Raw genomic sequence first — 13,909 nt, 5'->3', positions numbered from 1 at the left:
CTTACTAAAACAACTAGTGGAACCCTTTGTAGCACCTTCGTTTGTATAAGTAACACTTCATAATACAAAAAAAAGTATTGGGACAAAAGTATTGGGACAACTGCTCATTTATTTTTTCTTCCAAAATCAAAGGTATTAAAAAGAGTTGATCCTGCTTTTGTTGGAGTAGCCGTCTCTACTGTCCAGGGAAAAAGGGGTTCTACTCGATTTTGGAGCCTTGCTGTGAGGTTTTGATTGCATTCAGCAACAAGAGTGTTAGTGAGCATGTTGGCTAACCAACGCCCCACCTCATCCCCAGCTCCCCTATCTCCCAACTCATCCCAAGGGCACTGGATGGAGCACCATCATTCCAGAGAACACGGAGCACAGGGTTCTACTGCTCTACAGCTCAATGATGGGGTCTTTATACCCCGCTAGCCCACGCTTAGCATTGGGCATGGTGCCAACATGTTCATGTTTATCTGCTCCAGAGAATTCTATTCTATTGGCAGTACTTCTCCACAAGGACAAAAAAAAATAGAACAGCAAAGAACAGTTTCAGTAACTCTAGTTATAGCATGCCCTGATACTGTCTTATGTACATGTGTCAAGGTGTCAGAGAGCATGAACAGCCAATGAGCTGATCATCCCATCAGCCAGTCAGCACACCTTTCTGCCCTAAACTGAGGAAAAAATGACAATTGCTGGAAGGTGTACAGTTGCTTTCCTGCACAATCAGGCCCTGCTGCATGTCTGAGTCATTTCTCGGTAGAATGGGAGAAACGCAAAGTGGCCAGGCTCATCAAAAGGGGCTCTGGATAAATGACCACCATAATTAGGAAATGACCGAGTGCATGGGACCAATTTTATGAGTGAGAAACACATTGCTTCAGCCCTTCAGGATGATTAGATGGGGTTTTGGAGGAGCCTGTATTATTTAAACCTCAGGCATTTAGTTTGGTTTGCTCTTGATTGGTAAAGTAGGTGTTATCACCATGGCCAGATCCATAGAACTCTCTGAGGTCTTCAGAAAGAAGGCTGTAGATGCAGATTAGTCTGGGAAAAGATCTCGGAACAATCGCCCGTTTCACTGTCTGCTATATCATTTACCAGTGTTACAACTGCCAACATGGCCAGATCAGGTCTTTCCAGCAAGTTCAGTTCAACATCAGACCACAAGATGTGTAAAAATGTCTTCACAGGATCTACAGATAGCTCTTACCACAGCTGATCTACCATCTACTATCAGAAAGAGACTGCATACATGGATGTACTAATATATGTGCCTGCATACTATTCAGTCTGAGGGAAGGTAAAGACTATTTTTTGCCCGTTAGTATTCCCTCCTCATATTAGCATCCCCCCTCATACATTTTTGCCAGTGGGTTTTTAAATCTTTAATTGGACCGGATTCCTGCTCTCAGCTCCGCGGTGTGTGTGTCTTATTGGAGGCGGGAGGTGCCGAGCAGGTTTCAGTAATAGAGGTTAAACATTATTAATAGGCAATGAATCAATCTGCTGAGAGCTGGTACTTCTGTGTCCAACAACAGGCTACATTGTTCAGCCACCGGCCCCTCATTTGAATATGCAGATTCAGGTCTGTGTGGTAGAGGCAAATTAGGGCTGGTGCTGACTGCAATGACAATTATTTCTTCAAAAAAAAAACTTTTTTTTGTCTTGGAAAATGTGACAGTTTAGGAAAAGGCAATGCTTGTAATGTGAAAATATGACAAATTATGACTTTATCTTGTCATTTTTATGCTTTATTTTTGTCCTGATATCCACTGGTTGGTTTTGCGTGGTTTGTAACGAAGCAGAAAATCCTAATTGCAAAATAAATCCTAAAAGTTTAATGAAACGGGAGACCCTTTGGCGGCAGTGGGGCAGTGGTGGCTCAGCAGTTAGAGCGCCAGGATATCGATAACAGGGTTGTGGGTTTGATTCCTGGGCTTGGCAAGCTGCAGCTGTTGGGCCCTTGAGCAAGGCTCTTTACCCTCTCTGCTCCCCGGGCGCTGGAGTTGGCTGCCCACTGCTCTGGGTGTGTGTGTACTCACTGCCCTTAGCTCACTAGTGTGTGTGTGTGAGTGTGTGTTCACTACCACAGATGGGTTAAATGCAGAGGACACATTTCGCTGTACAGTGACAAATATGTGCACCTTTACATTTCCAACCTCTCTTTATGTGTTACTGTGCCTTTAAGACTGATATATGTAAATGACTTTGGGTGTTATTGGCTGCTTTGCTTTATAAATGCTCTTCCCTGGGCTTGGACCAATAAGCATGCCTGAAACACTCCTCATAATGTCACCACGAGGTAAACAGCTGCAAGCAGAATATAAACTAAATTGACAAAAGTATTGGGACACCTTCTCGTTCATTGTTTTTTCCAAAATGAAGGGTATTCGGGGTATTCTTGCTTTCGTTGGGAGTGACTGTCTCTACCATCTGGGGAAGCTTTATACTAGATTTTGAAGCACTGCTGTGAGGATTTGATTGCATTTAGCAACTAAAGTGTTAGTGAGGTCAGGATGTTGGATGATCACCACCTCACCTTATTCCCAACTCTTCCCAAAAGCACTGGATGGAGCACCATCATTTCACAGAACGCTGTGCTCCATTGCTCCACAGCTCAATGCTGCGGGCCTTTATACCCCTCTAGCCCATTAGAACATTTGGATATGTCAGTGTGAGCTGTTTTTGCATCAGACTGGATGAAAAACACGGATGCAATTCGGTTTCCATGATTTGGTCACTCTAAAATCATTACACCAGTTTAAAGCCATAACATCAGTACTGTGCATTTTCCATAACACTGTAACTGTTAACCTTAGTCCAGCTTGAACAGACTGTTCACCTTCCTTCCTGCAGGTTGTGGTGATAACAGCAAACGGCAATAGCAGTTCTGCAGAATGTGCCCACTAGCAGCATTAGCCTCATGCTAACTCTTTTCTGTTGCTAACAGCGATGCTTGGTTGCTGTTTGGCTTAGGCCTGTCTTGACTATTGTTTTCACCCCTCAGGCGATGGTGGAGACGGTGAATAACTTGCTGCAGCCTCAGGCGCAGTCGGCCTGGAGAGAACTGTCGGCCGGTGAGCAGCTGCGCGCTGCCACCATGCTGCTGGACACTGTGGAGCAGGGCGCCTTCGTGCTAGCCGATAACCTGCTGAAGACGGACGTGGTCCAGGAAAACACCAACAACATCCGTAAGTGCATTGGCTTCTGCATACTCTACACTCTAACTTTAGTGCATTTGTGCTTAACTCCAGCTTTGTACCCATGACGTCCACCCATGAGGTCCACCACCCGTTATTTGTCTGCTCCACTCTTTAAAAACAACGGTTCTTTAAGGGTTCCCTTGTGCGTTTAAGCTCAGTTGAACTCCTGCCTTGTACCATGAGGTCTAGCTATCTTATAGGTCTAGTGAACTGCCTTGTATGTTATAGGTCTGCTTTACCTATATATAAATATAACGGGTTCTACAAGGGTTCTTTAGTGCATTTGTGCAACTCCTGCTTAGTATCCATGCCGTTTATTTACCTTATAGGTCAATTCATTAAGGGTTCTTTAGCAAAGGCAATCCTTCTATGTAGCACCATGACAGGTCAAAGAACCATTTGGATGCTCAGATGGTTCTTTGCTGCGTTCTGCAGGTTTTAGATGTTTCCACCACAGCACCCACAATGGTTCCACTATCAATATGAGCTGAAAAAACTTTTTCAGAATATAGATCTATACTATAGAGTGTAGGTGTGTAATTGCAGACTATAGACTGTTGTTGTCCACCCTTTCCTGCATTCATCTCTGGTCAGTTTCTGGCCACAGGTGGACCATTCTCAGCACAGCAGTAACACTAACAAGGTTTTGGCATCAGGCACTGACAACCTGTCCTTGTAGCTCCACCTCGCTGGTGTACAGTTGGGCTATAGTAAGTAGTCCATCTTTTGATGACCAGATATGCTTATTTGTTGTCTGTCTGACCACAGAGCCACTCTTGTAGATGTTTTTGGGCGGAGGACCCATTCTCAACCTAGCAGTGGCCCCCAAGCAACACACCAGCACCACGCACTCTACTATACACTACGTCAGTGTATATATACAGAATTTGGTCAGCTGTGGTCCTACGGTGGTCACTTTCCAATTATGGATCTAACCACTATACTTTAACTGAAGGAGTTAAAGTCATCAAATTATTGTTGAAGTGACTCAAATTGCACAAGTAGATGAGTGGCCTAAAGCTTTGTTCAGGAAGTAGCTGCTGAAGTAGTATGGGTGTCATCAGTGTGCAAAATAACAACCACCCAAACAAGTAAGCTCCTGTTTTCAGCACTTGTCCATGCCTGCGCTTATGGGCTCAGTGTGATTTTTCTGCCAGCCCTACTCGGGCTCTTTATCCGGCATTGGTTTATCTGACCCGGGGTGTTTTCGGGCCGTGGGCTGCATCAATCCCTACTGCTTTACTGTGGATTTGGAATGAGCTGCTTTATCAGCTCGCTCTGCCTCATCCCCTGGCTTAGACTGCTCTGATAGGCACAGATAACACGTCTGGAGTGGCTATTCCTCTGTCTAATTCACTCCATTACCACAGCTCACGGGGATTGGGCCACTGCATTTGTAGGACCATTCAGACGTTTTGGCTCACTTATCAACCTTTTTATACACCAAATTCTGGTATGATTTGTGTACAGTTGCAGGAAAAAGTGGGTGAATCCTTTGGAGTTACCTGAATTTCTGCATGTGTTCCATCACAAGTTTGCCTAAGACTACCTGGATGCTCACAGCACTTCAGGGCAAACGTTCTATGTACAGAGAGGACAAAAGACCTTTCACAATGCTGTGTTAGGAATGCAGAAATCACTGCACTACACCAAAGACTCTGTGAACTGTGAAGCATGGTGGAGGGGGCATCTTGGTTTGGGGCTGCTTTGCTGCCTCTGGGTCTGCACTCTATCATTGAGGGAAGCAAAGGAGAATGTAATGGAAGCAGTCCATAATCTCAAGCTGAAGAGATGTTGGGTAGTGCAACAAGACAATGACCCAAGGCACACAAGTAAATCAAAGACAGAAAAAGAAGATTAGCCTAGTCACTAGTCACCTTAACCCTGTCGAGATGATGCCAATCCTGTAGCTGGTCGAAAATTCATCCATAACATTATGTACATCTTATTTGCAGCTACAGGAAACATTTGGTGCGGATGATTGCAGCAAAAAAAAAAAAATATCCAGGTTATTGAACTGAATGATTCACTTACTTTTTCTAGCCTGCACTCTGAATGATTACTCAGTGGGCTCAATGAAAGTACAGTACAGCTGTGCAAGTATCTGACAAGACAATGAAAGGATATTTTTTTAGCAAGTGTTGCTTGGTATAGTCTAGTCATCATATCTCAAAGTGACCTGTGTCCGCACATGGCCGCTGGGAATTATGGTCTAGCAGGCAGATAATCGGCAGGTTTTTAGGCTGTGTGAGGAGGTCGGCATTTGCATATGGCAAGCAGTAATTCAGCACCTTTATTTTAAGGCCTTTTTCCCTTTTTTTCCTGGAGGGAAGCCATTTTTCTTGTCGTTTTTCCTGCTCTGTGCCCACATATGTGTGCATATGTCAAATTGTGAGAAGTCAGCAACGGGGGGGATCAAGATGCCTTTGGTTTATGCACATGCACGCAAGAGCGCCTGTGTTGATGTGAGGTTGGAGATTATATGTTGTGTGGCAATGCGTAGAGGGGTTGTTTGTGTGTTTGTGTGTGTGTGTGTGTGTGTGTGTGTGTGTTTGTATATGCATGCATGTTGTTTGAAAAGGGATTCGCTGATATGGTGCATCTCCTTCCTCCGAAACACAAGGATTAAAGGAGAACTGGCTGCCATGGCAACTCTGAAATGTAGGTCTCGCGCTCCATGCTGGAGAAGCTAGCATTTTGGGAATTAATAAAATGGAATTTATTGTGTCTGGCATCCAATTTATCCTGATATTAAGGGATCCACGGGCGGCTGGAGAGAGGAAAAAGGAGTCCCTCCCGACAAGCTCCTTTATGGTGCTGGTTTTATACCCTTCATGCTGCCCTGAGATTAATCAGGCAGGTTTGACACGTTTAGCACACCTCCAGCTCCTGTTTGATACGCTTAGTTTGCCGTGTGATAGGGTTTGTTTGGCCTACGTGTCCCCTGTGTCCCCCAGCTAGACTTACTGGAGCCACATTGAAGCCTGCAGTCTATAGTAAAGTAAGACCCCACTGCTATTCTGATCAGGAATGGGATGTATAGTTATAATCAGGAATGGGGTCTACAGTAAGACCCCAGTGCAGTTCTAAGCAGGAATTGAGTCTATGGTAAAGTACAACCCCAGGGCTGCTCTAATCAGGAATGGAGTCTATAGTAAAGTACGACACCAGTGCAGTTCTAAGCAGGAATGGAGCCTATGGTAAAGTACAACCCCAGGGCTGCTCTAATCAGGAATGGAGTCTATAGTAAAGTACAACCCCAGTGTTGTTTTAATAAGGAATGGAGTCTATAGTAAAGTACGACCCCAGGGCTGCTCTAATCAGGAATGGAGTCTATAGTAAAGTACGACCCCAGGGCTGCTCTAATCTGGAATGGAGGCTATAGTAAAGTATGACCCCAGGGCTGTTCAAAAAGGAATGGAGTATATAGTAAAGTATGACCCCAGGGCTGTTTAAAAAGGAATAGAGTCTATAGTAAGGTGCGACCCCAGTGTTGTTTTAATAAGGAATGGAGTCTATAGTAAAGTACGACCCCAGGGCTGCTCTAATCAGGAATGGAGTCTATAATAAAGTACAACCCCAGGGCTGTTCTAATCAGGAATGGAGTCTATAGTAAAAAACGACCCCAGTGCTGCTCTAATCAGGAATGGAGTCTATGGTAAAGTACGACCCCAGGGCTGTTCTAATCAGGAATGGAGGCTATAGTAAAGTATGACCCCAGGGCTGTTCAAAAAGGAATAGAGTCTATAGTAAGGTACGACCCCAGTGTTGTTTTAATAAGGAATGGAGTCTACAGTAAAGTACGACCCCAGGGCTGTTCTAATCAGAAATGGAGTCTATAGTAAAGTACGACCCCAGTGCAGTTCTAAGCAGGAATGGAGCCTATGGTAAAGTACAACCCCAGGGCTTCTCTAATCAGGAATGGAGTCTATAGTAAAGTACAACCCCAGTGTTGTTTTAATAAGGAATGGAGCCTATGGTAAAGTACAACCCCAGGGCTTCTCTAATCAGGAATGGAGTCTATAGTAAAGTACAACCCCAGTGTTGTTTAATAAGGAATGGAGTCTATAGTAAAGTACGACCCTAGGGCTGCTCTAATCAGGAATGGAGTCTATAGTAAAGTACGACCCCAGGGCTGCTCTAATCAGGAATGGAGTCTATAGTAAAGTATGACCCCAGGGCTGCTCTAATCAGGAATGGAGGCTATAGTAAAGTATGACCCCAGGGCTGTTCAAAAAGGAATAGAGTCTATAGTAAGGTACGACCCCAGTGTTGTTTTAATAAGGAATGGAGTCTATAGTAAAGTACGAGGCCAGGGCTGCTCTAATCAGGAATGGAGTCTATAATAAAGTACAACCCCAGGGCTGTTCTAATCAGGAATGGAGTCTATAGTAAAATAAGACCCCAGTGCTGCTCTAATCAGGAATGGAGTCTATAGTAAAGTACGCCCCCAGGGCTGTTCTAATCAGGAATGGAGGCTATAGTAAAGTATGACCCCAGGGCTGTTCAAAAAGGAATAGAGTCTATAGTAAAGTATGACCCCAGGGCTGCTCTAATCAGGAATGGAGTCTATAGTAAAGTATGACCCCAGTGCTGCTCTAATCAGGAATGGAGTATATAGTAAAGTATGACCCCAGGGCTGTTCAAAAAGGAATAGAGTCTATAGTAAGGTACGACCCCAGTGTTGTTTTAATAAGGAATGGAGTCTACAGTAAAGTACGACCCCAGGGCTGTTCTAATCAGAAATGGAGTCTATAATAAAGTACAACCCCAGGGCTGTTCTAATCAGGAATGGAGTCTATAGTAAAGTAAGACTTCATTTCTGCTCTAATCAGGAATGGAGTCTATAGTAAAGTACGCCCCCAGGGCTGTTCTAATCAGGAATGGAGGCTATAGTAAAGTATGACCCCAGGGCTGTTCAAAAAGGAATAGAGTCTATAGTAAAGTATGACCCCAGGGCTGCTCTAATCAGGAATGGAGTCTATAGTAAAGTATGACCCCAGTGCTGCTCTAATCAGGAATGGAGTCTATAGTAAAGTATGACCCCAGTGCTGCTCTAATCAGGAATGGAGTATATAGTAAAGTATGACCCCAGGGCTGTTCAAAAAGGAATAGAGTCTATAGTAAGGTACGACCCCAGTGTTGTTTTAATAAGGAATAGAGTCTACAGTAAAGTACGACCCCAGGGCTGTTCTAATCAGAAATGGAGTCTATAATAAAGTACAACCCCAGGGCTGCTCTAATCAGGAATGGAGTCTATAGTAAAGTAAGACTTCATTTCTGATTAGAACAGTACTGGGTTTTCCACAGTGTAGCAGAATTCACCAAACACTTCCAGGCAACCTGTATTGCAGCTGCAAAATCCTCCCCAAACATAGTAAACTAAAACTAAGCTCTTGCCCATTGTGTGAAGGAACCATGGCTCTGATGTGCTTTCTTCTGCTGCTTTCCGAAGCGTTGCTGTCTTGGTTGTGTTCTGCCGCAGCATTCACTGTAGAGCTTTATTTTGCGTGCCGTTAGGACAATACAGAGAGCAGATAAGAAGGAATCAGCTGTGGCTGCGGCAGGGCAATAAAGGCCTCATACTCGCAGGGGCGCTTCGTCTTCTTCTGAAAAGCTTAAGACTGGCTTTAAGCACCGCAAGTTGCCGCGAGCTCAGAGCCCAGTCAAAGATGTTCGAAATAACACACTAATCGCTGCAAATCTCCTCACCAGATTAAGACTACAGGATGTACACTAACACACACACTAAGTGCACTTTCAAACACATTCATGCTCATGTCTTGAAAAGAAACAATTGCAATAGTGTGCTTCAGATCTCTAAGAAGTCTTAGCCTGAGGCAGAGGGGGAGAATCATTTCATTTTGAGCATTTATGATACTTTTTAATGCTGAAGTGCTGCAAGAATGTACAGTCTAGTGCTGTTCTAATAAGGAATGAGGTCTGTATAAGATAAGACCCCACTGCTGTTCTAATCAGGAATGGAGTCTATAGTAAAGTAAGACCCCACTACTCTTATAATCAGGAGTTGGGTCTGTAGTTAAGTAAGACCCCACTGCTGTTCTAATCAGGAATGGAGTCTATAGTTAATTAAGACCCCAGTGCTGCCATAATCAGGAATGGAGTCTATAGTTAATTAAGACCCCAGTGCTGCTCTAATAAGAAATGGAGTCTATAGTAAAGTAAGACCCCAGTGCTGCCATAATCAGGAATGGAGTCTGTCAAGAAATGCATGTCAGCGTGAAGCGTGTTGTGGACTGAGATTTATTTGGTTGCATGAACAGTCAAGGGTAGGCAGCCATTAGCAGTGATCTGGATCTTTTCATTGACCATTAATTCCCTAAATGTAGCATAGCTTGAATGATGCAATGGCACCCGCAACTGGTGCAATCAGCTTGGGTGTATTCCAAGCCACAATAACCCAATGCTATTTCTGTACAGTGGTCAGTCTGAGTCCATTATTTATGTGCTTTTGGTTTGTTTGTTTCCTGCAGAGTTGGAGGTGGCACGAATGAGCACTGATGGGAACCTTCCTGATCTGAAGTTCCCTCAGACTGGAGACCAGAGCAACTCCATCCACCTGTCTGCCAACACCCTAAAGCAGCACGGACGGAACGGTAGGTCCTCTGCAGCTGGTCGCAACATTAGGGTCAATTAAAGCCAGCTCTGGTCATGTAATAAACCCTGATTTGTTACAATACCCACGTTTAAATACACTCCTACACTCCATGTCCAAATGTTTGTGGACACCCCTTTTAATAAATGCATTCAGCTGCTTTAAACTGCACCCATTGCTGACACAGATGTGCAAATGCACACACACAAATTGTCTAGTCCCTGTAGAGAAGTACTGTCAATAGGATAGGACTGTCTGGAGCAGATGAACATGAACCTATTGGCACCGTGCCCAATGCCAGGCGTGGCCTAGAGGGGTATAAAGCCCCCCCAGCATTGAGCTGTGTTCTCTGGAATGATGATGGGGCTCCATCGAGTACTTTTGGGAAGAGTAGGAGATAAGGTGGAGTAGTGATCGTCCATCACCCTGACCTCACTCATGCTTTTGTCACTAAATGCAATCAAATCCTGACAGCAATGCTCCGAAATCTAGTGGAAACCCTTTTCTGGAAAGTAGAGACAGTTACTCCAACAAAAGCAGGATAAACTTTTTTTAATCTATTTTTTTTAACTTGATTCTGGAAGAAGCAATGAATCAACAGGTGTCCCAATACTTTTGTCCATATAGTGAAACCAGGCTATTCAGCTAATCAAAGTCAAAAGTTAGCCTCAAAATGTTAGCACTGTCCAAGCTCTACAGGAAGGTCTTTCTTGATAAGCAAGGGTGGGCCTCACTGCCCTCGAGAAATCCATCATGTGCAAGTGCTAACTTTGCTAATAAAGAATGGATCTTGTGCGAGCCAGTTAGCCAATTAGCATGCAATCCTGCTCACCGCTTCTCGCTATCATCATTCTTTCCTAGAAGTCCTAACATTTTTTAAGTGGACAAATTCATTGAGCAGTTAATCAATGAGGCGCAGTGCCTCAGTGAGTGCAACAGTGATGGTTGCCTGTAGTTGTTGGGCAGATGGGTTGTCCAAACCGTTTTTCTGTTTCTTGTATAAGCGTCACAGTTAGCATTTCACTAACAGACACCTTCCACATGAAGCTGCTACACGGATTGAATACTTTTCTCTTTGTCTTGCTGACAAATACTTACTGGCATGGCCTGGTTTTGATTTGGAGGAAGACATTTTTGAGCATTGCTTGTGACATTTTTGGGCTGTGTAGGATCTATACCCTAATCTAACGAGATGCTGGTGAGATATTTTTAAAAGATACCCACTAGCCATTTCCATTTCCTCTTTTTCACACAAAAACATGTCCCAGTGAGTCGACACACTTATGTAAGCTTTCCCACGTTGCATAATGAGAGGAAAGAAGATGGTGTTGGAGGAGCTTAGCAGTTTTAATTCGGCATCTGAATGGAAATAGAGCCCCAATTGTGCTTTTCACTGCAGACAGCTTTCTTTGTTATGGTATAACTCAAGTAAACTCAAGTTGGGATCATCAATGTTAAAGTCAACCTGAAATAAAAAAGGACCTTTGTTACAGTGTAAATTCATGTCCTTGATCATATTGATCATAGCACTCCAGCCACTGGCTCCGTCCAACATCACCACCATGGTGGTAGCATGACAGACACAGGCCTTGCACACCTGCATGCTGACCTTGTTCAACAACGTTACCACGGGTGTTAGCATGCTGGCCGCCAGCCTTATCCAACATCACTACCATGATGTTATCACACTGGTTACTGGCCTCGTCCAACATTGACTACTGACTTCGGCCAACATCGGTACCGCAGTATTAGCACGTGTTAGTATGCTGGCTACTGGCCTTCTACAACATCACTACCATGGTGATAGCACGGGAGCCACTGGTGTTATCCAATATCGATATCACGATGTTAGCACACTGATTACTGGCCTTGTCCAACATTGCTACCGCAGTGTTAGCACGCCAGCTACCATCCTTGTCCAACAAATGCGACCTAGCATAGCATTTTAAATGATCCAGAATTCCAAATAATCCCACTATGCTAGCAAACATCTTTTTAGACCTGCATGACCATAAAAACCTTTCCAAATGTGGTCTGATCAAATACCATGACAAAGGGGCAATGTCACAATGTCATTAGCACACTGTTGCTACAATTGCTGCTGCTAAGCAAACAAAAAGATCGGAGTATGTTTATGATCACTGTGGTATAAATGTAGGTCAATGGATTAGGCTGTCGCACCGGACGTTCTACCCGAAATAAACAAAGACGGCCACCCCCACCGTTTAATGGAAAACAAGGTGGATGGATTTAGTGGCTAAATGCAAATGCAATGGCTGCTGGTTTTAGTGCACAAGCTAGCGCCGCATAGGCTCTGTGAAAGCAACTCCTTGTGTCCTGTATAGTGTCTATAAGGAGCACCTTCAGCCCGGATCTAATCTAATCTAATCTAATTATTTTCTGGCCTGTCCATCAGATTCCGTCGCCTTCTTCTCGAGGCTTCATTATAGCTGCTTCTATGCAAATGAGGCACGGTTACTTGCCGTCCGTCACACGGCATTTCATGAGTAAGCCAGTGTTCATGAGCCACGCTCATTCATCAAACCTCTCTCTCTCTCTCTCTCTCTCTCTCTCTCTACCCCATTTTCAATGCTAGTTACTCGCAGCCATCGACAAGAATCACTTAAATTGTTTTTCTTTTCTTATGAGTCAGGAAGGCTGACGCAGTGGGAAAAAGGGGGGGATTGCTCTTTCATTCCGGCGTGCTGCGGGTGAAGGGGCGAAGGAAAAAAAAGACAGAAAGAAACCTGTGACAGAAAAGCATAAGGGGAAGGTTAGGAGACTGAAATGTAGCTTTTATCTAAGCCGGCAATAAAGCAATAATGAAATTTCAATGAAGCTGAATCAAATCGACTCCGTAGCTGGTACTGCCTTTTTCTTTTTTTTCCCCATCCTCTTGAAACCTTTTTGCCGCTCGTGGTAAGTGCAGCAGCGAGGAACAAAGCATTATGGGTGTTATGTATTCATTAAGTTTTTCGCCGAACCCTGTCTAATCAGAGTTTAAACGAAGGCACTTAATCACCTTCTTCCTTCTAGTACCGAGCCGAGCGGAGTCTTCATTCAAGGTGTGAAGCTGACTTCGCCCTCTTGTTAGCATGGAGAGGCCTCTGCTGTGAAAACACCGCAGCACTGACCCACATTCATAGCCAGTGGTTTGTGACATTTAAGTGCTGCCCTTGGATCAGTTTCTTCTTTACTGTATAAAAGCTGTATAGCTGAAGGTGGGGAAGGCAAGGTTCTATCAGTTAGCTCAGAAATTGCCAACCTTTGGCTTCCTGTGCCTAGTTTGACATGGTAGAATTGTCACTGGGGAGCCTTTCGGGCCTTGTTGGTCATTGGAAAAGGCCTTATGATGCTTATTAATAACTAATAAAAATGCATGTCTGTAATTTAAGTTGATTTTCAATCGAAAGAATCATCACGCTTCCTATTTTCAAACTGTAGATTTTCGTCTACGCTATTTATTTGGTTTTGGTTGGAAATGGTGGGATCTTGGCAGATACAGCCAGGCAAGAACTCTGATTGGTTAAGCCTTCTGGAACTGACCTTATACATTAGATAAAGTACAAATGTGATAGGGGTTTAGACTCTGAGTGACTCAGCGGTCTAATATGTTGACACTATGGCCCGGGGAGGTTGCAAGGCATCCTGAACCATGCTACTTTGCCATCAGCTGCCGGAATCAGAGAGAGCACAATTTGCAGTGCTTTTTCGGGGTGGGTAGATAGCTTTCTATCTGACCGGCACACGCATCTGTAAGCTGGTGTAGCGGAGCTGGAGACCCGGCGCTGGAGATTCTCCAACTGTGTCGGCCGAGTGTGTCGATTCTCTAAAAATGCTGCAATTTAACAAACAAATTTGCTAAAAACCACAAGCATGATAACTTCAGATTCTAAAAATCATGATAAATTGACCAATAGAAATTAGCTCTTTTTACATTGACGTCCATTGAAAGTTAGGATATTTTTTCCTTCTCCTGTGAAGTTGCTATTTTGGAGGTTTTTGAATGACAGTGACGTACGACCATTATTGCTAATGACTGCATAATTAATAGTTACAAATGTTATGTATAAGTTGGGACATATGAGACAAACATGAC

General features: G+C 44.0%; 1 protein-coding gene across 14 annotated transcripts in view; it reads left to right on the top strand.

Annotated features, from left to right (window-relative positions):
* LOC140547107 (adhesion G protein-coupled receptor L3) overlaps nucleotides 1–13,909 on the top strand; it is a 423,620-nt gene that overhangs the window by 334,433 nt on the left and 75,278 nt on the right. For all 14 annotated transcript variants that reach the window (XM_072670638.1, XM_072670640.1, XM_072670645.1 and 11 more), the window contains 2 exons: nucleotides 2,999–3,182; nucleotides 9,689–9,811. In XM_072670638.1, the coding sequence (XP_072526739.1) occupies nucleotides 2,999–3,182; nucleotides 9,689–9,811 (307 nt within the window). The remainder of the gene's footprint in view (nucleotides 1–2,998; nucleotides 3,183–9,688; nucleotides 9,812–13,909) is intronic.

The sequence above is a fragment of the Salminus brasiliensis genome, chromosome 24, assembly GCF_030463535.1.
Source record: "Salminus brasiliensis chromosome 24, fSalBra1.hap2, whole genome shotgun sequence".
Classification (NCBI taxonomy): Eukaryota; Metazoa; Chordata; class Actinopteri; order Characiformes; family Bryconidae; genus Salminus; species Salminus brasiliensis.
The sequence above is the reverse complement of the archived record's forward strand: the minus strand, read 5'-3'. Positions and strand labels throughout refer to the sequence as shown.